General features: G+C 41.6%; 1 protein-coding gene across 1 annotated transcript; it reads right to left on the bottom strand.

Moving 5' to 3' along the window:
• Positions 1 to 941: 941 nt before the first annotated feature.
• On the bottom strand, positions 942 to 24,714 carry prlra (prolactin receptor a). Its single transcript, XM_080874813.1, has 9 exons — positions 24,518 to 24,714; positions 15,902 to 15,996; positions 15,447 to 15,579; positions 6,946 to 7,115; positions 5,761 to 5,930; positions 5,414 to 5,555; positions 4,762 to 4,858; positions 3,163 to 3,232; positions 942 to 2,815 (listed from the first exon to the last, which is right to left on the bottom strand). The coding sequence occupies exons 2-9, from the start codon at positions 15,972 to 15,974 to the stop codon at positions 1,772 to 1,774; spliced, it is 1,899 nt and encodes a 632-aa protein (XP_080730939.1). The 5' UTR covers positions 15,975 to 15,996; positions 24,518 to 24,714; the 3' UTR covers positions 942 to 1,771.
• Between the last annotated feature and the right edge of the window lie 358 nt (positions 24,715 to 25,072).

Below are 25,072 nucleotides of genomic sequence, written 5' to 3'. Positions count from 1 at the left end.
AGAAAAAAGAGAAAAGAAGAGGAGAAACGAGCAAAAGATACAGGTAAGCAGATGTGTCACTGGATAATGGCAGGTCATCCTGAAACAATCAGAATACTTTATTAATCCCTAAGGAAATAATGTGAGTAACAGTTGCTTCAAGAAAAAAATGGTAAAAATAGCATCAGTAACAGACTAAACTCCAAACAATACATTATGTTACAGATTTTAATATTAATTAGTCATTGTCAATTTGTCCTGTTCTCATTGTATGACAAATTGTGATGGCTGTTTGGTAGCCGTTTGCATACTATGCAAACTCTCTCTCTCTTCACATGTGTGTGTGTGTACAACAGTTTTATGTTAATGTACAATCCTTAATATGTTGTGTGTGTGTGTGTGGGGGGGGGGGGCGCAAGAGGGAGTGTTCACCCAGGGCGCCAAACAGGCTACATTATCTTTTTTCGTTTGCGTTTTAAATTCACTTGTCTTGCTTATTTTGTCACGTTATTCATTCTTTTGCAAGTTTGGAAAAAAAAAAAGAAACGTTGATTATCCCACAGCCTCACTGATCACCACTGCATGTACAACAGCACAGAAGATCCTTAGTATGTATTTAGTAACTAAACAAAAATTAGATTTTACTTTTCTATGATTGAAATGTATGAAATTCTTTGATCTTTTGATATTTTACCAATTCAGTGTAGTAATGCTTGGATCACCACACTGCAATAACATTTTGGTAAATATTTGCAATTATTAATGAGTACTCTGCAAAGCAATCCAGGGGCCTGAATACCACCTTATGCTGGGCTGCTTCTAAACAACATGCCACCCCTGCTTGCTGCTGGGTAAATGCATACTTTTCCACATGTATTTTCATTACTAATGTTGTCAGCCAAGTAATAATTACACATATGTAATTATCAAATTAGGACACAAAAAAATCAACAAAATTCCATTACTGAGTTTTTTTTTTATTTTGTTATAAACATGACTTTCCACAAAGATTTTACATTTCATGTTAAAACTATACATATATTTATATAGGTACGTGTAGGCTATACAGACATCTGTGCATACAGGAATAAAGAGCAGTGTTGTACGTTACCATACCAAGTAATACAACACTACTCCGCCTTCCAAAAATCTAAATATCTTTGCAGATTAAAACTGCAGGAGGTGTATTTACAGAAAAACATTCTCATTCTCTCTGAATGAAAAAATAGAGCAGTACATTCTCACTTTTGCTGTGTTTTGTTGTGTTTGTTTTTAATTTTAATGCTATACATATTGTAGCTTTAGAGAACGCAGCTTAAAAATGTAGTGTTGGTATCTATAAGGAAAAGGGAAAATACACTCACATACAAAAAACTGAGACAAAGTAGAAGGTCGGGGTTTCTGCAGTTTTTAACAGATAATCACAATTACTATATGGTATATCAATAGGATCGATGAAAACAACGTTTATGTGCCAGAGAGGATGGTTCATGATAGACATCCAGTACAATCAGGATGCTCATATAAAGTACCACGTGGATTTTTAGAAGAATTACAAAACTCAATTAAGCGCATTAGTCAAGATATTCAATAACAATTATTTGATAATCAATAGTGTGTTACTGCTCTGCCCTCAGCAAAGACATGTCTCTTACAGGAGAAGAAGATAAAAAAATAAATATACATTGTCTTGGCAATTTTTTTTTTTTAAGGAGTGTTAGTGCTTTTTCGTATCTTTCAGTCCCCGCCTCTTGCAATGTTCTACAACTGCCAATTTGGGCTGGCATGTCTGCTAAGTGTCCAGGGAGAACATAGTGGCAGTGTCGACATACCCACTTACTGCCAGAACCCTTTCCTCCTGGACCGGCAGGGCAATGTGACTGCAGGTTGTTGGCTTAGGAGTGTTAATAGCGATGGAAGATGTGTAGCAGCTCTCGGCTGCTCCAGCCATTTCCATGCTCTCTTCTTCCACCACCTCTCTCTGGAGCAGCAGCACATTGTCACTGTTTACCCCTTTCACTTTGCTGTAGTTGTCTCCATGTCCTACCCAGGAGCAGGCTTCTTCACGGGTATGGCCTGAAGGAATAGGATGGAGAAGCACCTTATTCTCCTCATTGACCCTTTGCACTTCAACATACTCAGTCATCCGGGTGGGCAACAGCAGATTCCTGGGCACATTTCCGTCATTGATGGCTGAGATGTTGCGATCGCTGTGGGCCTGGAGTTGCTGGTGGACATCTGTCTGGGGATAAGGTTGATTATTATTAAAGCAGACCTCCCAGTAGCTTGATTGGAGAGCCTTTTTGATGCAGTGGTCTGAGGATGGGGAGCCCGGAGGAAACTGGGTGTCAGAAAGGCAATTCTGTTTGTGCATCTCAAGTGAGTTGTGTGGATCCAGTGGGCTTAGGCTGTAAGGAGTCACTGGGGAAAACACAGAAGGCCAGGTCTTAACCTTCTTACTTGATGCATCGGGGCTAACTACATCTTCATTAGCACATAGCATCGTTTCCTTCTCCCAGGCTTCTTTGGGCCCTTGTGTCTCCGTCCCAATTTGATCTCCCTCCTGATTTTGTTGCTGCTGTTCCTCTTTTGCCGCGCCACTCTTATCCATCAACAGATTGTCACTGTCACAGCTGCCCCGGCCAGAGTCACTGTCGGATGCTGAGCCTATGGATTTCAGGCAGCCGTCATGATCCTTGCCTTCGTCGACCATCAGTTCCTGCTGTTCTGGCACATACACTTCTAAGTATTCTACCAGCAAGTCCTCATAGTTAGACGTGGTTGGTGGGAAGTCAGACACCACCAGTGCGCTGAACACCTCGTCAGACTTGCCACTCTGCACACAAAGAGTAAAACTACTCAATGCAATTAGAAAGCACTATACAAATATGTCTGTGAAGGTTCTCAGTCATCCAGGTCATCGTAGTCAAAGGAGCTTGCAAAGAAAAGCGTCTGGACTTCTTTAAGTTGCTTGAAGACTATAAAACTAAGGTTTATATCTGGGACTCTCCACCATTTGACCTTAGAACTGAAGAAGCTTCTTGGATGAGAGGTGAAACGTCTTCAAGCAACTTAAAGAAGTCCAGACGCTTTTCTTTGCAAGCTCCTTTGACCACTATACAAATAGACATTTTGTCTGAATAAGTAGCCATCGAGACAGTGTTCATAATGTTACCCCTTTACCTTGAGAAGCTGCTTGTCAAAGCCTTTGATTTTAGGACCAGGGACTGGCGGCAGCATGCAGTGCTTCAGACTTTACACACAGACACACAAAAGGCTTTGTTAGCAGCAGTTGAATATCACAGATGTGATGACTATAGTCAGTATTTTACTTGCAGTATGCTACCAAAGCCCAGAATGGTCACATTATCGCATGAGCTAATACAGTTATTTATAGTTGATTACCTGTGAGACATTTAATCAGATTTTTCTTTCCTACTAATGGAAATTTATACACGTGAATAAGATCATTCTGTGGTTTTTTTTTTTTACAACAAAGGAAGGACTGAAGTCTCTGCACAGAAATATCCTTTAGCCATGTCTGGTTTTACAGAACAGTGTGAAAAATGGGCACCAGTGTGGAGTATTGATTTTTCTTGAGGTAAAGGGATAATTCAGCCACAACTCATAAGAAAATGTAAAGAATTTCAAATAATTTGATAGCTAAGTAATTGCAGTATTTTAGTAATAATATTCTACCGTAGGATCTAAATGTAAGTGTGAAGAGTGCTTTGGGCTTATGTAACATATGACAAAGTGCAGTCATGGTGAAAATAATCACATCCTCAGTCAATTCTAAGGTTTTGCATATCACAGTGTTAAAAATAACTATGTAGTCCTTAGCAGGTCTTAAAGCTCAGGTAAATGCAAGCTTTGATGGACCAAAGCTCATGACTTATTACACTCTATAATTATTTAAAAAAAAATGAATAAAACTAATGCAATAACTTAAAGTAATTGTTTTCTTTGGGACTTTGTCAATCTCTCATTTCACTGTGCAGGAATTTTGGCACCCTCTTCTCTATAGCATTGCTTCTCTTCACTGAGGTTTGCAGGTATTCATTTATGCACAGCTCTTTTACGGTCCCATCACAGCGTTTCAGTCAGGTTGAGGTCTGGCTGGACTTTGAGACTGGGCCATTACAGCACTTTAATTCTTAATTTCTCTTTTTCAGCCGTTCCACTGTAGATTTGCTGCTGTGCTTGGGATCATTGTCCTGTTTCATGACCTAGATTCAGCCAAGCTGTCAGACAGATGGCCTCACGTGTGAATACTTTGGTATACAGAGGAATTCATGATCGACCTTGACTGAAAGATGCCCAGGCCCTATGGCTGCAAAGCAAGCGCAAATCATCAGCCCTTCACCGCTGTGTTTGACAGGTGCTATGAGGTCCCTGTGCTGAAATTCTGTGTTTATTTTTCACTAAATGTGGTACTGTGGAGCAAATCTGACAAAACCTCTGTTCGTCACACTTGCATTTGATTATCAGGAGCTGGCTGCTACTTACTGTCCTAATTTCTATAGAAGCAGTAATTTCTGCATTTTGCCTTAATATTTGTTAAATAAGGGACATGTCATTTGTCATTTGCTGTTGTTAATATGAGTTTGCGTTAACCTTTCAAGACATCATCACAGTTGTTTTGTCCTTATACATAAAAGCTTGTATCTGATTGAGGGCGTACTTTCTTATTACGTTCTGAAATTGCACAGAAACAATACATTTAAATAAATAATAACCAGCATTTTAACAAAGCAAAGTGGTTAAGAAGATCATTGTTACCTGTGGCTATTCATGTGTATCAGCCATATGAGGATCAGTAACATGAAGGCAGAAAAGACTAAAATGAGGATCCAGACAGACTTTTCCCGATGGAGATCTGAAAGACGCAACATAACAATGTGTGGGTGCTTCAGCAGAACAACGCAGTATCCATCTTTTTTTCTTCTTCCTGGGTTTATTATCATTACATCATGCTAAAGCGAGGCAAACAAATACTTTTCCCAAGAGGCTGCATGACAACTGGGATTGTTGTGGAGGGCCGTACCAACAAACTTATAAATATTATAATACTGAGCAGAATTCCACTTTTTGGTGCGACCGTCTAGTTCCGGTTTGTCATGTGGCCCCTTGGAAAAATAAATATCCTGCAAAAAAAGGTAGTAAAACCACAATGAAGGAATACGATTTCTAGTGATAATTAAATTGGTTAAACCGGTTCCTTTGCAAAGAGCCAGATTAGCTTCCTTCTTTAACTTCTAATCTTCATGCTAAGGTAAACTAACTGAGTGCTTCAGATTATAAGAGTAGCTCTCAACAAGAAAGTGCTGTAATATAGATTCCAAAATGTTAAACTGTTCCTTTAATAAATAAATATATCCTATACAATATATAATAATTAGTTAATGCAAAAGACAGTTGGCGGATGTCTTACACTCTGGAACTTTGACGTAGGAAGTGGAACTCCATTCACTCCAAAAGCCGTGATCGGGCTTACAGCGCACCTGAATAAGGTATGTACCACCTGACCGCAGGCTGAAAATGTTAAACATCTTCTGCTGGCCCGCAACGTGATTCTGGAAACACACATAGTCAACAGAAACACACAAATCAATTAGTCTGTCAGGCTGTCAATATACAGATTTGAAATGTTCAAAAACCTGTCCTTTCACTAACACATCGTGTAGTTCCCTTACACCAGCCTAGAACAAAGTTTCAAATTTGAAAGGCAAATACTTCAAAGAGCATACCACACCCTGAAATGCGCTGAGACCTACGTACCTCCCATTCGCTTTCCTCCTCCTCCAACTTGACGCGGAGCTCATAGATTAGAGTGATCCAACCAGAGCGGGTGTCAGCCTTACGAGGTGGTTCCCAAGACACTCGAAGAAAAGGCCAGCCCTGATCCTTCATTACTGTCACTTCTAGCTTTTCTGGAGGATGAGGCTTGACTGGAGCAGAAGAGAGAAAATGTGAATGAAAGAAAGACAGAGCAACAGCAAATCCAACAATGAATAAAGATTGTATTACTGAAAAAACAAACAAAAAAACCAATAGGCATCAACAGGGCTTGTGAACGGCAGCAGGTGAAAACACTGCAGGGTGAATTATCAGCTGTTACACAGCTAACAAAAGGACACTCCCAGCGGATAAGCACCAGCATTGCAGGAATGACCTTCAACATATTTGTCGATGTGTGTATTATGACATATAGTAGTGATAAATGTCACTGTTTGGGCTTTACGCTATCCTCGTGGAGACACATATCTGACAATTGTGAGGTAACACAAAGAAAAAGATAAGCAGATCAGAACAACTCGACACACTTCCAGTTTAGGAGGCTCAAGGACGAGATGAATACTTCTCTGTTAATTTACTCTCCCATTTTAAATATTTCATGAATATACTTTTTGTTTTGAAGGATGGAACTACTTCTTACTAAAGTATTGAATTACTTGCATTAAAGTACTTTATTTCTGTTAGCGAAGTAAATGATTGTCTAAAATAACTGGACAGTGTGCATTTTTGAAGCAGGAGAAAAGAGAGCAGATTTTCCATTGCAGTAAACAAGTGTGCATGTGCTCAAGTGTGACTGGCCCCCACCAAAAACACATTAGAAGCTCATAAATGATAAGGAGGTAAAAGAAATTCTTGTTACAATTTCAAAACACAAGAATGTTTTAACTTTGTTTAATTTAGCATTAGTTAATGCTAAACTTAATTTCAGTTGATTTTGTAGATCGTGCATCAGCTAGTCCTTTAATCGCTGCAAAGGAAATTTCACTGTGGACATTAAAAGGTGACCTTTAGTGAGCAGTTACAGCATAACGGGAGGGGGTGACTAAACTCCAAGAGCATTTGCCACAGTGTAGCGCAGTGTGCTGCCGAGCAGCTGTGGAGCTGCTTTTTTTAATCCCTGTGGTGAAATTATGAAAACCCCTCCACCCCTGCCCCCAGTCCCCTCACCAATGTAGACCACGTCTATATCCACAGGGTCAGAGTAGGTCTTGCCCAGTGCGTTGGTGGCCACCACGGTGATGTTGTAGCTGACCCAGATGACGGTGTCGTTCTTGTTAAAGAAGCAGGAGTTCTTCCCGGCTGTGTGGTAGTCAGGACACTCGTGCACTACGTTAGAACTGCAAGAGAGGCAGAGGAGCGGCATGCAATCACAGGTGTGCGCTGGCATTGTGCTTGCACAGCCACATTAAAATAACAGTGTACATCCTCCCTATTCCTGACACTGCACATGTGTGTGAGAGTGACGAGAGGAGACAGATGGTGAGAAAGTGTGACTGCAAAATAAGTGGAGGCCATCTTTTTTCTTTCTTTTTTTTTTTTACTGTCAAGCTGCTAGGATGTTGTATTTAATTAAAGGAGACACAGAAAATAACTTTGGTATTGTTTTCTGTTTGAACTGCAGGTTCATATCCCAGTAGACCTGGGTGTCATAATGAACACAACTGGGAGTGTTTGCATATAGAACATGGGAAACAAATTGTTGCTGCTGTCGCAGTAACTAGTGACGACTGGTCGGGGGACATGTTCAGGTGCGGACAACATGAGGAAAAATATGTGAGCCTCTGAATGCTGGTAAAGCTGCCTGCGACAAATGCATGCGAGCTGGAGACGGAAAAAATAAATTAAATCAATAAACTTTGGTTTGATTTCAGAAAACGTGGGGAAAGTGACTCATGTCATCTCTATGGTGAGCAGAACTTGCACAAACCAATTAATCAAAGTGTATTTGTTCTGCTGCTACACACTATACCACAGTGAACTGAAAGTTGAATACAAGAAGACATCAAAAAAGGAGAAACAATACAAAATACTACACCAATAATATAGCATTATAATGGTATTACTTTGATTTATTTATAGAGTTACTGAAAGAAGCACATGTGATGTGTCAGGAAGCCATGGCCTCTGTCAGTGCGCCCCAGGGTGGCTGTGGCTACAATGTAGCTTGCCATCACCAGTGTGTGAATGTGTGTGTGACTGGGTGAATGACTGGATATGTAAAGCGCTTTGGGGTCCTTAGGGACTAGTAAAAGCGCTATATAAATACAGGCCATTTACCAGGCCATTACCATGGCAAAACTGACTAAGTGGAAAAACCTATCCTAATAAATCTGCGCCATAAAGCATTTTAGGCAGAACATTAAATGCAAGATCATCAAATTAAAATAATGATGATTCAATTTAAGTTTCTTAAAGAAAACTTTGGGTACATACATGTTTGCAAGCTGCACAATTAAGACATGACATGTGCGCAGTGAAACCCGCCCCTGCACATACCAAACCAAACAAACAGGCACACCTCTGCTGCACTTGCAATAGTACAACAAGTATGGGGGAACAAAACAGGAAAGCTGATGTTAAAGGGAGACAATCTCAAGAGCGGTGGAGAACTGAGAGCTTCTTCGTGTAGTTTAAAGAGCCAGTCTGAGATTTCTTTTCTCAGTCCAAACACCAGCAGAGATTGGAAGCCACTGACTCGAGGCAAAAAGCTCCCGAACTGAAAGCGGCAATATATGTTTCTCCTAGCAAAATCACAAAGTGATGGAGTTTCATCACAGCAGAGGAAATTGCTGAATCTTCGAGGTTTGTGGTTTGTGAAAGTGCAGCATTTATTTGCAGCCAATTTCACTGCAGATGTCTCTCTTACAGGTGAAATATGTGATGAAAAATCTTTTACTTTTTATTTTCTTCATGAAATTTCCCACAAAACCGTTGTGTTGTGGTGCAAGAAAATATATGCAAGAACAAAATTACTGATTAACATATTTAGTACATATTCAGGCTGGTGAAACAGGTGGTTCACTATTGCAAAAATGTATGATATCCAAATCGTTTCGGATCTCAGGAGCTTCACAGTTAAACCTCAAAAACAATTTTTGTAGCATGGTGCATTATATTATTGTGAAAACGGTCAAAAGACATAAACTTGGACTACATCTGTTTCTGTGTGGACAATGTAACAACTTGGAAACGATTCCGTGTGTTCCCTAATAATCCACCCTGGATGACACACGGAGTTCAACAACTTATTCGAACAAGGAACAACGCTTTCAAATCCGGGGACCAGGAGGCATACAGTGCTGCCAGGGCCAACCTGAGAAGAGGCATCAAGACTGCCAAGCAGCAGCACAGGAGGCGTATCGAGGCCAGGTTTGAGAACAACACAAACCCAAGGCAGGTCTGGGAGGGCATCAGGGCTATCACGGACTACAAAAGAAGAACACCATCACCCTCAGCCGACAGTTCTACTCTGGCTGAGGATCTAAATCTCTTTTATGCCCGTTTTGACAGGGAGAACACCGACCCTGTCCTGTCCCCTCTCCCCTCAACCGACCCTGCTCCGGTCCTGAGCACTCATGAGCTGAGGCGTGTGTTCTGGAGCATTAACACCAGGAAGGCGGCCGGGCCGGATGGAGTGCTGGGCCGGGTGCTAAAAGACTGTGCTGCGGACCTGGCGGACGTCTTCACCTCTATATATAACACCTCGTTGTCCTGTTCACTGGTACCATCCTGTTTCAAAGCAGCAACCATCGTTCCCATCCCAAAACAGTCAAATGTCACATGTCTGAACGATTTCAGACCTGTGGCACTCACCCCCATTCCCGCCAAATGCCTGGAGAGACTGGTCATTAAACACATCAGAGCTGCTTTTCCACCATCCCTGGACTCGCACCAGTTTGCATACAGGGAGAACCGGTCAACCGAGGATGCGATCGCCACAGTGCTGCACACATTACTGAAGCACTTGGAACACAGGAACACCTATGCACGGCTCCTCTTTGTAGACTACAGCTCGGCTTTTAATACCATCCGGCCATACAAACTCCGTCCCAAACTCCACCAACTGGGACTTAACTCCTCTCTGTGCAACTGGATTGTGGACTTCCTCACTAACCGTAGACAGAGTGTCAGAGTGGGTAAGAACACCTCTTCCACCCTTGTGGTCAACACCGGTGCCCCTCAGGGGTGTGTTCTGAGCCCTCTGCTATACACTCTCTTCACCCATGACTGTATTTCCTCCTGCGCGTCCAATCTCATTGTTAAGTTTGCAGATGACACTACAGTGCTCGGACTTATATCCAACAATGATGAGACAAACTATAGGACAGAGGTGCAACAACTAGAGTCATGGTGCCACGACAATAACTTGGTCTTAAACACCAAAAAGACCAAGGAGATCATTGTAGATTTCCGGAAGAGGGGTCATAACAACCATCTGCCTCTCTTCATTGGCAGTGAGGCGGTGGAGAGGGTGAGCAGTTTTAAATTCTTGGGGGTAACTGTGACCGAGGACCTGTCCTGGGGCAACCATATCACCTCAGTTGTACGGAAGGCCCAACAGCGCCTCTACTACCTGAGGAGACTGCGGAGCGCACACATTCCCAGATCTCTGATGTTGAACTTCTACAACTGTGCCATCAGCAGCGTTCTGACGTATGGATTTCTAGTGTGGTTCCCCAGCTGCACCAAGGCCGATCAGCAAGCACTCCAGCGGGTGGTGAAAGAAGCTGGCAGAATTATTGGAACAAGTCTGCCAGAGATCAGTAATATCTTCCCCACTCGCTGTCTGAGGAGGGTGCACAGTATCCTGCGGGACCAACATCACCCTGCGCGCCACCTTTTCCATCTGCTGCCCTCAGGGAGAAGGTACAGGTCTATACAGGCCAGAACATCCAGACTGGCCAACAGCCTGTATCCACAGGCTGTGAGGCTCCTGAACTCTCTGCCCCCCTCTCACGGACAATAACCATATCCAACTTCTTAATAGCAATGAACTGGTCTGCATTGGTGCATCATATCTTTATTCTCTTCCCCCTCCTGCCCCCCCCCCCCTCTTTCTTAAATAGATAACTATCATATCTGATATCATATCTCACAGTACAATAATATTGAATGGGTTGCATTGTTGTATTTTGTCATGTTTCTCAGGTCTTTGTCTGAATTTCTACGAACATTATTGCTAAGGATTGTCTTATTGCATTGGAGTCACACTGGGTTAAATATGTACACTTGGGTTTTAAGGGGTATTTATTATTTTCTTCTTTTTTTTTGGGGGGGGGGGGGGGGGGGGGGTTGTATGGAAGCCCCAAACGCAATTTCATTGTTCTTGACAATGACAATAAATAAATAAATACTAAAATAAATACTAAAAAAAATACCCCCACCACCACCACCACAACTACCTAAACCAATTTGTTTAGGTAGTTCTTATCGCCCAAAGTAACATCTAGATCAATGTCAGGATCTAGTGTTTCCCAGCAGGAAGTGGCCTTCAACCTCTGGGTGCCTTCATGCCATGGTTTATCCACTGCCATATCTTCTCTACTGTACTCTGAGTATTAGAAAATACTGTAAGTTAGCTTACGTGTTATATTAAGGAAGATGAATAATCCGCCATTGAAGACTGGAATAGTTGGAAAAGAACCTCAAAAGTCATAGCCCTCTAAAAGGACTATATGTCATAGAGGGTTAAGGGATGGACTAGTTTTTGGCAGGGAGCAGTGACAAAATAGATGTGCATCACCTTCAGGCCTTTATGCTAAGCTAATCAGAGCCTTAGTAAAAGATATGAGGAACGTTAACTTTGCCCTCCTCTCTCTGTTAGGTTTAAGGCAGGCTAGACTTGTTCTCCCTGTTTTCTTTTCCTCTTTGCTCTCAGGTTGAGTTATGGGCAGATTGCTCCTGCCACTGCCCATGGGTGGAGAGTAAATGGTGGTAAAATTTACCACCATTTACCACCATTGTATGGTGGTAAATTAGAGCCTTATGTTTGACGTTTGTTTGCAGCTGTTTCGATTAGTGATTCCTGCTTCTTGTCTACTTCCGTGTTGTCCATCTGGAATTCTTGGCAAGCTCATCAAGACACCCACCTGTCAACCTTTTTGGAGTTCAAGAGCTACCACCGGACAGTGACAGTACACCAAATCTAATTCTGAGGCTTCCTGTGGAAACAAGGACTTGCCTGAATATCACCTGCCTGCCCACTCTCCTTCAAGTCTCCTCAGTCGTCCTTTGATTCCAGTCTGCCTACCAACAACCCCTCTCTCGGCCTGCTATTCACCAGCCACTTACTGATTTTGTGGACTGTAAATAAACCTTTTAAACTTCATGTCAGCTGCCTGAGTTTGCTCTCTGGGCCCAGCCACAGTAAAACCTTGACAGAACGATGTAGACAACCCATGGACGCAGCAGACTGTATTAGGTGAACATGAGAAGGCTTTAACATCTATAGTTCAGCAGCTACGTGAAACACATCAGTGGGTAGAACAGATGGGTAATGCACTGTAAATAATTCACTCCAAACTGTCACCTTCTCCCATCCCGGAAGCTCCGGTTCAGGTCAGTGTGCCCTCTCCTGATGCAGTTGCCTTTTCACAGCCATCCCTATCTCACCTGAACTATCTGGTGGAGAGCCAGGTCACTGGGGTGGATTTTTGCTTTGGTACTCACTACTGTTTCAGTGCTCTCCACGGGCCTTCTCAAACAATTGTTCACAAAATACTACTGTTAAGGGTCTGGGCACTCAAATACACTAAAGCATATTTACTATGAAACCCTATAGAGTCTGTGTCCTACACAGTATTCATTAAGAAATCTCAAGTTAGTTTGTGAACACTCTCTAAATGAGGAAGAAGCAGCTTGACATGTATTCAACCTGCATCAAAGTCTGTAGCAGAGGTTCTACTGAGTCCAGGGTAATGGCTGAGACAGGGTTGGAGAAAAAAGCCCTAAGATGGACATTCTATGATACCCTTAATGAGCAAATGAAGGATGAATTGGCCTCTTGCAATAAGTTTTTTGAGGAATTATAGCCCTTGCTGACCTTATCGATACCCACGTCAGAGAACGTGTACAAGAAAATGGGACCATTTCCAGTCTCTGCATCTTACCACCCTGCCTCTTCCCTCAAGCCGTCTATACAATCTTTCCGGTCCTAAACACCTTGCCATGGATAAATACATCAAGGACTCCCTTGACAGCAGCATCATTCAACCGTTCTCCACTCCAGTGGGTGCGGGTTTCTTCTTTGTAGAAAATAAAAGAGATTCTGCGACCCTGCATTGACTATGAGGGTTAAATCAAATCACTGTAAAAAATAGGTATCCTTTTCCCTTAATCACCTCAGCCTGTGAGCCACAGCATTCACAAAATTAGATCAACGTAATGCTTATCATTTGTTCCATGTCCGGGAGGAGGATGAATGGAAGACGGCATTTAACATTCCATTAGGTCACTATATATGGTCATGACATTTAGTTGAACCAATGCCCCCACTGTCTTTAAGGCCTGGTCAATGATGTCTTAAGAGACGTTTGAAACATCTTTTTGTTTGTTTTTTGGATGATACCTTGAGACCCTCGAAGAACTTCATGTCTCTGCAAGCAGGTACTACAGAGACTACTTGAAAACAAACTCTTCGTTAAGGCCAAAAAATGTGGAATTCATGCTAACCATGTGACTTTTCTTGGAGACGGAGGTGAAAGCTGTAATTGACAGGCCTGTCTCCGCATCCTGGAAACAGCTACAACGGTTCCTTGGATTTGCAAACTTTAAATGCTGCTTCATCAGGAATTATAGTCAAGCTCCAGTACCATTAACCGACTCACTTCCTTTTCCAGGCCATTTAAATGAAATGGAAGTAGGAAGCAGATCAAACATTTCAAATGATCAAAGACAGGTTTAACTCTGCACCTGTACTGAACCATCCCGATCTGTTAAAACAATTCATTATTGAAGCGGGTCTCTCGGGTGGGGACAGTGCTAATGTACAGAAGCCGACGGTAAGCCGCATGCCTTCTTTTCTTGGCACTTGCCTCCAGCAAAAAACTATGACGTATTCAACTGAGAGTTACTTGCAATCAAAGTAGCTTTAGAGGAGTGGAGGCACTGGCCAGTGAGAGCTGAAATACTATTTATTGTATTGACTGATCATAAAAACCTAGTTTATCTCCAAATGACTCAAGACAAGCAAAGTGGCAACTATTCTTTATATGTATGGCTTTATTTCAACTTTACCATAATTTATCTACCTGGCTCCTGAAATGTGAAACCTGATGCTTTGTCTCGTCAATTCTCCACAGAGTCAGACCCTGTTGAACCAGAACTCATCTTGCACATTCCAGTTCATATCTAAAGCTTGGAAAGCATTTTGCGAGGCCCTGGGTGCTAGCGCTAGGCTAACCTCACCCTGACAATCTTTTTTTTTTTTTTTTTTTTAGTTTAAGAGCCATTGCTGGGTAATCACAGTCACAGTTTTAATTACATGACTTCCTCTGAAAAAAAGGAATTACCTGAAAATCACCTGCCGGACCACTCTCCAACAACTCTCCTCAGCCTCCCTCAGATTCCTGCCAATAACCACTTTCTCAGTCCGACTTTCACTGCTGACAAGTAAACACTCAAAGACAATCTGAGCTACTGCAGTCAGATTCTCTCTGCCCGACTTTGCTAATTCCCTTTGTTAATCTCCCCACACCTTTCCAGAATACAGAGGTCATCTTCCACACAGGTCATCAGCCAGGTACTGATTTTGTATACTTTGTACATAAACCTTTTAAACTTCATGTCACTTGTCTGATTCCCTCTGAGTCCAGCCACAGTAAAACCATGACACTATGTGGCCATATGCTTTGCATATCAGGAGTTCAGTATCATTCTTGTCAATGTGTGGCTCAGTTTTTATCAGCCTCTTCACATGCAACACATGCAGCCTAACATACAATATAAGTTTTGTTCATTTTTCTCTCTGTTATTTTATTGGGAGGGGGTGTCGTTTTTTTGCCTTCTTATATTCCTGTCAGTTTGACTTCCTTTGATTGTTTTCCTGCCTTTTTCAATGTTTGCTTTGCCCTCATTAGTATCACTTGTTTTAATCTAAAACACCTGTTACCAATCAGTCTTCTCGGTGTACTCATAGTAGATTTTTAGTGTCCCAGTGTTCTCCAGTCGTAATAGTATTCCCCATCACACCTTTATTAACCACTGCATGACCAAGGCCTGCCTGGATTGTTTACAGTGTTTACAAACTGTGTTTTCACTTTGTAGTTAAATAAGCTAGTAATTCCACTCCTTCTCTGTACATGTGTATCAACCTTGAAGTATTTAAAAATCCATGTTCACGGGCACCTCTTAGCACTTTGCAATCTTTATCCTCTGACACCGTTTGGATTGTTGCCATTTAATAAACCACAAACAAGAACATCCCATTGTGCCAGCTGTACTGATGGAACTCTTCTTTTTATTAATATGAAAAATCATTTTTTTAACAATTGCCAAGTGCTTACACTTCCCTTTATAATACATTATGTAAAGGGCCCTGATATACTAATATTATGATCTGTGTTTATATGAATGAACTAAAAAAACAACTATTACTCAATGTTTGTGGCTACTAGATAACATGAAGTAAAATTATAACAAGCTTGGGCGCTTCTGCGCGAGTTTCTTACCCTTCTTTCCGATAGTAGAGAGCGTATGTAGTAGGCAGGCCCCCATCAGATCCTGGCTTCCACCAGCATGTGAAGGTCTCTTTCTCTGGAGAACGGCATTTGATCTCTGTGGGCTTGCCAGGTAAACTATAACCTAAGACAGATATTAGATGGAAACAAGGAAACATAGGAATTTATTAGACTACATCCTAAACAGTGTGTCAAGCCTAAGCAATGAAAAAAGGCGAAATTTTAAATTAGATGAGAAGATGAAAGAAATAAAACTTTAACGTGAGTTGAGAGTAATATGAAACAAAAAAAATATCCACAGATGAAACTCAGCGTTGCTTAGTGCTTATTAATTATGCAGATCTGGCTCATGTGTTAACCAGCTAGATCACACCTCTCGGATATCTTAGCTCATTGTCAGAAACCTAAGAAGGTGCTAAGACTGAGTTTCAAGCCAAAACACTTACGCGTTCCGTCTGTGTGCGGCACAAAGGCTGGCAGCAACAACAGCAGGAGAACTTCTCTGACTTTCGTCATCATTGCACCACAAAACCTTGTTGGGCTGAAAAAAACGAGAGAAGGAAAGGAAGAAAGAAAGGTGAAGACGGAGGACTTGTCTGATCTGCCAAATCAGTTGACCCACAATGTTGATTGCACATCTTGTATTGAGTTACAACACACTTGAATGACAAACAAAAACTGGAACATGCAGCCCGTGTGGTTTCTTATTGTGACACTAACCTGTTTGACGGTGAAGTGTTACATGCAGCGCTAAAATTAGTTCAAAGCCCTCCGCATTTAGAAACAGACGGTGTGAAAAGATTTTAACCACAGGTGAAATAACGTTATAGTCAGTGGTAAAGAAATATCCAATATCGGATACGTTGGATCAGTTTATGCTGAGAAACCATTTCGATCAGTTGCTATGAATATGAATCATAAGCCAAAATGGTAAACAAAGTATCTGAGTAAACGAAGAGTAAAAAACTGATGAAAGACGAAACACCTTCTAGAGGATAATGTGCTGTTTCACTAAGGATTAAAAAAAAAAAGCATCCACTCTGTCTCTGACTACCTCTACCAGCTGGCACACACAGCGTAACTGATTGCATAATCTGTGGTCGGGCTTTTGCCCCGACAACACACACAGCAGGAGGCTGATTTGCCTTGCTGGAAACTGGCTTGACTCATCTTCTCATGACTGGAAAATCTGCATTTGCTTCGGCATGTGCTGATGTAGTATCAGTTATTACTCTGCACGACCCTTTATCTCTAAAGCCATTGGACGGCAGGGGTAGGGTAGATGCAGGGGGTATTAGTTAGAGGTTAAATAGATGGGAGAGCTAATGTTGCATGAGCGATAAGGCTGACAGAAAAAAAAAAAAACTTCCCTCACATGTTATCTCACATGCTGCCTCCCTTTTCTTTCATTGCTGGGCCTGAACATTTGTTAAGCCAGGATTTGACCTGTCAAATGCAAGGATCCTTTGACCAACCCCCAACCACCAGTACATCCAAGAAAAAGATCAAATATAAAGAGGGGCATGATCACACTTGAAGTGCTTTTTGTGTGTTTTTTAAGGGAGCACTTGATGCAGTTTAACCTGAGCATATGCAAAAATATGCAAATAACACTTTTTCTTCAACACAAAGCTCTGAAAAACTAGAAAAAAGGGAGATTCAAAAATGAGAAAATTTGTGTAAGGGTAGTGTGCAACTTGCTTCTTATTTGCATGTGAAAAAATAAAAAACAGGACAGAGGCCCTGTTCTGTGATTAGACTTTTTTAAAATCAAGAATATAAAATAACCATTTCATTACAAAGTGTCCAAACTGAGCTGTTTGTTTTAAAAGGTGCCGCCTTGACTCAAGAGATCTCCTAGATGTTCGTGGCATGTTTGCCGTCACCTTGACATGTCATGACATGATGTGAAGTACTTCGCTGCGCATGCTTTAATGCGCCGACACTGAGCGTGGGTGGAAACATGAGAGCCCTGCAATAAAATTGCATACATGCTATTTCTAAGAATGACAACCTAACACACGCCGTGAAAAAACACAAAACTAGACAAGCATAGGCACAGACTGACCTTTTTTCCATGAAATACGTCAAGTTTTTTAATGGCATGTGTTTCACAACAGCTAAATTCTACATTAACAACGTGCTGAGGTGTAAGGCGCAGGTGTGCTTGGACATGTGCTGTCATATTATGTGTAGTAGTATGCTAACCTACAGTATTACTAACTTGTTACTAACTTAAAAAAAAAAATTATTATTATTATGGTGCCTTCATTTTACTAACGTCACCATGATCTGATAATTGGCATTAAGATCAAGGCACTGGATTAGCCTCCTGCTGCATATAGCCTTCTTACATAACCAGTAGTCCAAACTGAATAAGCTGCCAAGCTGGAAAAGTGCTGGCCAACAGAGTGAAGCTCTTCCCTCAATATTACTGAATAATCCTCACTGTATGGATTCTCAAGTGTGTTTTGCAATAAACAAACAAAAGATTTTACCACCACATTTATGAATTTTAAAGTTTGCTGTAGTACTTTTTTTAACATCTTGCCTCTTATTAATATCATTCCTGACTATGATGAGACCTGCATCATGCATTATGGAAAAAAAACAGCATTCGAGTCACTAACATGTAATGTAACATTCAAAAAAAAAAAAATGCTGCACGTCTTGAGAATGAAACCCAGACATGTCTGTTCGTGATCTGTAAATAAGTAACTGCATTTACTGTCGACCTCTAAGGTAAAAAGGCAAACGTGCAGAGAGGTGGTAGAGTTGCTGTTGTGCATAAGGTTTCATCTAAAAAATAGAAATAAAATGAAAAGCTGGGAAATCAATGCCCGATAAACCTTCTGTTGGTTTTAGCATGATCTCCACACGCAATGTAAAGATGACGCATGACAAAAATATCCAAAATCACTCAGTCGGGTTACTGTGAAAATAGATTCATGCTAGAGATTATAAATCATTCAGGATTTTTGTTTGTCAGCAGTCTTCCAGTGTCATGGTACACGTGCTGGATGATGAGGTGGTAAAATGCGAGCAGTGAAGCATCGTCTGATGTGGTTGTACAACAGCTCCACAGCACAACAGCTCACCTTTGCACAGCTGATGAATAAAGACCATTCCTTTCTTATGCAGAGTCACACTTTCTCAAGAGACCTGACCGACACAGCTGAGCTATGGGAGACGTGTTTCTGGGAACCTGTCTTTCTCTCCTGGAAGGTTATAGAGATTGAGCATGCAAAGTGCCCAACATATCTTCAATCATTTACTACGCATCCACTTATGTCCTTATTTAGAAAATAACAATTTCCCCTCCTTGGGGCGTAAGCACGTCTGCGGAGGCACTAATACATTTGAGCGTTTCGGGGCAGTATCGTTGAGAAGATATCGATTTAACAAGCCCGCAGGTTTGCCATGATCTAGCTCGCAAAGTTAATTATCTTTGTAAAAGGATAATAAACTGTACAGTACAGTTTGTATTTCTGACCATGACTTACTGCACAGTCTGGGTGAAGAATATATAAAGAAGATACCATAAATCACTCGGATTGCATTCCTGCTCAGACTGGAACAGACCAAACACATTTCCTGGTACTGAAGTAAAAACCGGTTTGAACACTAGTTCCAGTGGAATTCGAGGAACAATCAAGGGTAGAAACCAGCAGAAAAACGACATGCAAAGTTGTGTCAGAGCAGTTTTCACAGCAATTAAACAAATCTAAAAAAGACAACCTCTGAAGTTAACAAAAACATGGCCTTTGATCACTTCAATTGACCTTGTCAGGACAAACTTTAAGTCACACAGTTGGCAAATTACACTGACCCGTGCTTGTGTTTAAGAAGGTTCACTGTACTGTAGGTAGCTGTTTTCAGTCCATATTTTGCCATAAATAACCAGCAGAGCGAAAGGTCTGTTGGGGATCCAGGCTTTTATTGTCATTGTGGCACTTGTGGAAAAGGTTCACGATAACACTGAATACACTGGCAGGGCTTAAATTACACAGTAACTAGGATATAGTGGCATCCCACTAAAATGACAGCTTGGCTTCTTCTTTTTCTTTTTAAAGAAAAACACAGCCCACCAATCTGGTTATTCATCACTTGAATAAAGTCAGTGCAACAACTTTCACATGTATCAAAGTCCGTATTATGCTTTTTGTGTTTTTCCATGTGTTATGTGCCAAATGGAAGGTTTGGAAAAGTAAGAAAGGCCCAATCATGTGCGGAAGAACTTCTTCTCTCCTAGTGAAAACACTGCTCTTTAGGGGGTCTACTAGAGCTGGGCGATAGAACGAAAACGATATGTATCGCGATATAACTTTTCTCGATAGAAAAATTAAACTATCGCGATAGACCTCGCCGCTCTTGTCCTCTTAAAAAAAAAGAAAAAAAAAAAGAACAGCCAATCCAAATTAAGTAGCGCAGAGCCGAACCAATCACAGCCACAGCGTCACGTGACTTGTTACGTACAGTGTAAGTGCCAAGCCGCACATGTGTATTTGTTTGGGAAGCAGCCAGCCACCCTACCGCCAGGGTAATTAAGGAAAAGAGTGAGCCGACTAGAGAAATCAACCGAGCGTGACCGAAGGTTACCGAAGAGAAAACAGATGATGGTTCCAATGCCGGAGAGATTGTCGAACGGAAGAGACAGAGAAGTTCTGTAGTGTGAAGGTATTTCGGCTATTTCAAGTCTGACAAAAAACAGAGTAGCGTGCACTGTAAATTGTGCCGAAAGCAAGTCTGGAAATACAATAAACTGGTGCATGCGCTACGTCCACACGTACCCAGGTATTTTTGAAAACTCAGATTTTTCTATGCGTTTGCACCTTTCGTCCACACGTAAACGGCGTTTTTGGTCACTGAAAACGAAGATTTTTAAAAACTCCGTTTTTGCATTTACGTGTGGACTAGAAAAACGGAGAAAACGCAGCGTCAAAGGTGTGCGCCACGTTATTGTTTCGGTGAAATGAATTTCTACAATACTGTTACTGTTAATTCTACTCTCTGCAGTGTTTAAATGCTTACATATACACACAGTTACTGTCCCTCCACACATACGACTCGGTTCTGCTTCTATGCCCCAGCTTCGTTTACTATTTCCCACTGAGGCTTCTAGACTTCTGATTGGCCAACATTTCTGCACGGTTAGGAATCTAGCGCCACCTGCTGCTTTGGCATGTTCATAGCAGCGTTTTCCTTCATTTCTGCCTTTATGTGTGGACGGGATTATTTTTTAAAACGAAAACGGAAAATCTCCGTTTTCATAAATACCCGTGTACGTGTGGACGTAGCCTCAGTCTCTGACTGGAAGCGCTAATTCGTCATTCGGCTTTTGTCAGACTAAAGTAACTGTTAAAACTGTTTGAAAAGCTCAGCTATACAACAAGGAGAGATTGAGAATTTCCTTTTAGTTCTCAGTTTATTTGATATTGACAAAAGTTACCGTAGTCAGTTTTGTCTGTTCTTCTGTTAAACAAACTAAGATTTATTTTTAGAATTAATATTTTGTTTTTAAGTGGAATTGACAATTTAGTCTGTTTCGTTTGTTCTATTTTGAAACTTAAACGCTTTAGTGGCTGCCTTTTGTGTAGTTTGCAATATTTGCCTTTATTTATCTGAAAAAGTCTCATGTTCCTTAAGTACATCTACCCTGTTGAATTTATTATGGGAAATAAATATTTAAATAAAAACAAGCTGCTGATTATTTCACATTTTACTTGTGAGCAACGGCACATTTAAATCTTACAAATATAGTTATTTGGCTTATATCGTGATAGATATCGTTATCGCCTGAAATGAAAAAAACATATCGTGATATGAAAAAATCTTATATCGCCCAGCTCTAGGGTCTACACATTCCCTATTTTCAGCAACTTAAAGCCATCACAGGCCGACTAACCATTGGTGATATGAAATGGGCAGGCACCATTTTCTGAAGCCAATATTAACTTAGAGGTGACTAAATGACAACCAGAGGGCAAATCGTATGCACAGTGAGAATCTGGAATGCTCCTTAGCAATCAAAGCATAAAACTTTTGATACGTAGATGGGCCTGAAAAGCCCACCCAGCTTGTTGTAGTCCTGTCTTTTCTTCCATTACTTATTTACATGACTGTGTGACACATTTCCATAACGTCTGCTTAGCTAATCAAAGAATGACCAGCCATCTTAACCAAAACCAGATTCAGCAAGCTGCCTCCCTGTTGAAACTTCTTCTAAGCTCCACTAATTCTAAGGTATGGGCACCTTAAGTGCTCTGCTAAGTAGCTGCTCTTTTACCTACTTCAAGACAGGGTGCATAGTGCATAAAATGGTGTAAAACATTTAAAATATCTCATAAAGACTCTTAGTTGTTGTTGTTTTTTTTTTTAAATACAGTGTGTGGGGCCTGATGGGGGCCTTTAACTTGCATTCTTTCTAATGGCTAACAGGGGGCAATGTTCTGGTTTCAAAAAGAAGTGCGGACATTGAAAAACAAGGGAAAGTGGGAAAACAAGCCCTGCTCCGTAATCTCGGTCATCGCTTTCCTAATGAATTTGTTGTCTAAATAGCCCGTAGCCCATGGATAAAGCAGGACAATCTGTAATGTGTGCTCAACGCTGGTAACTACGGGCAGTGCAGCGTCCCTCTGTTTGTCAGACAGATACTAAAATTTCAAATCTGAAACACCACGACGGCAATGGCAAAAATGCTCAGCTTGAGGTGTCACAACAGCCTTTGCTAAAGGCTATTTCCATCCTCTTTTACATACAGACTGTGGATGCATTAATCCATCACTCGGAACTGGGCTTGTTGAGTGCTGCTAGGATAACTGCTTAGACCAGTGGCAGTGTCCATTGTTTATCTGTTATCATATCAATAAAGGCAAAGCAGCTAAAACAGAACCAAAACAGTAAAAACAGATCCTGCTCTCTCTCTTTACTCTTAAGTACAGATCACAGAGAAAATCCCTCATGGGTTGCCTCTTTCTTTCAGGAACAGCTTTTTTTCTTTAGCTTTACTTCATTGTTGCATTATAAGGTGCCGCTTGTGAAATTATACTTGCCTCATTTTCTTGGCCAACCTGTATCCTGTGACCGCTTGTGTTTTTGAGCCACTCAATTGCAGGAAAAGAGATTTAAGGACGTCAGACCACGCACTCCTCACTACCTGCAGCAATAATGATCCCACTGATCTTCGGCCTTGCTTGGTTTGTGCGATAAGGGGGATAACATGTATTTATTAACCACTAGGGCCGTCTTTGAAGAGAAATATTCCTTCAAGTGTCTCCTGTGAGCTTCTATGACAAATCTAGTTGGTCTGAAGCTCCATGTGTTTAATGTTGTAACAATTTTCTGATAGTGAAATGTCTCCTTAAATATCTAAGGCTACGTTCACACTGCAGGCGAAAGCGCATCAAATCCGATTTTTTTGACCCTATGCGACCCATATCCGATCATGCTATGACAGTGTGAACGGCGCAAATCCGATATTTTCAAATCCGATCTGGGTCACTTTCGTATGTGGTACTGAATCCGATACATATCCGATGTTTTAGAAAGCGACTGCTGTTTGAACGGTCAAGTCGCATTAAATCCGTCTTTTACGTCACCGACACAAGACTGAAGCCAATTATCAGCGCCCGAGAAGACATCACGAACGCTTCCTGGCCATCCAGTGTAGATGTTAGTGAAACTGTTGGGAAGACAACGTAAACATTTTATTTGTACTGTATAATCTGCAGATTCTGACAGAAATCTGCAACTATCCTTTGAAGCACCGCTCCTCTAAAACAGCAATAAGGATCATTATTAGGTTATTTACATTATTATGTAAATAACAAAATAACTTAAAGCAAAAATTGGGAAACGTAAAGTCCGAAGTCTTTATATTAACGGCCATCAGTCAAACAATACTGTTTGTTCTTGGTCTAAACAGAGCGCGTTGTGTGTGACATCTTCTTTTGCGCATGCGGGCCGCTTTGAGCGTTCACACTAGAGCGCGTTTGCTGTCGCATTTTATTTGTAGTGTGAACGAGGAGACAAAAAAATCGGATTTGATCAAAAAATCGGAATTGAGCATTAAGACCTGCAGTGTGAACGTAGCCTTAGACTTGATGTAGGTGGCTCTAACAGCGTTTAATTGTATCTGCTGCCTTGTGCATTTCTTATAGTGGGTGTATATTGACATCTTGTGAAATATTAAAAAGCATAAACTAACTGGGCTGAATGCACTTGGAAAGTGGTGGGAGACCAAAATGAATGCCTAATTGGAAACTATAAGAAGTGTGTATCAGCATGTAATTCCCTTACAAAACAGCATTGGAAAAGAGGTTCTGAAGGCGCTTAATTTTTGTGAGTCATCACTAATTTCGACGCCAATTACAACCTTTTCCATAGCAACAGTTGCCGCAAAAGCACCAGCTACTATTGATGTTAATATAAAGCCAGTCAAACATGCACCTAACATGCACACACAAATGATATCTGTTAAACTGAACAGGCTGGATCTTGGAACACTCGCACTGCCCTTGCTCTTCAACTGTGATCCTTACTTCTTGGTTTGCAGCATGCGTGACAAAAAAAAGCCAAAACGGCAGAAGTGATGAAACTTACATGGACTTTATATCACAGCATCAATCTGCACGCAATAGCTGTGGTTTTATAAAGCCTCAGTGTGGGTTGCTAAATGCGGAAAGACTCGGTGAGCTGCAGGGAACTAACACTGTAATCCAGTACTGAGTTGATCAGCTTGAGGCTATAAGGGCCAGTGGCCTTCCTCACCTTTTCCTAACTAGACTTAAAGCCAATAAAGCATGGAACAGACACAGGAAACCTCATTACTCCTCTGACCCCGCGCATCATCATCATCATCCTCCCACACCGGGAGGGAGGACGACAATCTCAACCCCTGCGTGTCAGCTGTCAGCAAGGGAATATGTCTTCATCCAGAACTAAATCCTATTACACTCACTTTTTATAACTCCGCAGGCAGCGCGCCGTGTCACCTCCACGTCACGCACACTTGTTCCTGATAATAAAATATGGAGTATGCATAGAGAGCATTTATGACTTACCTGGATCGAAAGTTTTTCAGTCTCCGCCGCCGTAGCGACTTCGCCGCAGGCTCCCGGGAGAGCGGGCTTTTAGACACCGACCTGTGGCTGTGATTTAACGCGTTTCACCGACAGCTGAGAAGAGGAGCGCGCGCCGGTCAGCTCAGCCGTCCTGTCAGCGAGATTATCGCCAACATCCACTGTGCGCTCTGCGCTGATCCCGGGTAGGGTGGGGTGTGGTATGGCAGCTCCGCCCATGTACGTTTAAGGTTGACACCGCGGACCTGAGGTTTCGAGGAAGTACTACCGACTGGCAGAACAAGTTTGACATGGAGCCATCAGAAGGCGTAACGACATGTGGGGGAAAGAATAAAAGACAAGAAGAAAGAATACGTTTAGTGTAAAGTCTTGTAGATAAAGTTGATTTATGAATGTTTAATCAGTGGGAAATAAGTGCTGACAGTATTGCCTCTCCCTCTGTCTCTGTCTGTCTGCCCCCCCCCTTATTTGTACACGTGTTTGTGTCACCCTGTGGAATTTGGTTACATGTTATGGTTAAGGTAACGTTCCAGGAAA

Source organism: Rhamphochromis sp. 'chilingali' (genome assembly GCF_963969265.1).
Source record: "Rhamphochromis sp. 'chilingali' genome assembly, chromosome: 2".
Classification (NCBI taxonomy): Eukaryota; Metazoa; Chordata; class Actinopteri; order Cichliformes; family Cichlidae; genus Rhamphochromis; species Rhamphochromis sp. 'chilingali'.
Note: the sequence above shows the minus strand (reverse complement) of the source record. Positions and strands in the feature narration are given on the sequence as shown.

Coding starts and splice junctions, on each gene's coding strand:
- prlra (XM_080874813.1), bottom strand. CDS start 15,974: ATGATGACGAAAGTCAGAGAAGTTCTCCTGCTGTTGTTGCTGCCAGCC. Junction 7,116..15,446: donor CTCTACTATCGGAAAGAAGG/GTAAGAAACTCG, acceptor CCTCTCTTGCAG/TTCTAACGTAGTGCACGAGT. Junction 5,931..6,945: donor TATAGACGTGGTCTACATTG/GTGAGGGGACTG, acceptor CTTCTGCTCCAG/TCAAGCCTCATCCTCCAGAA.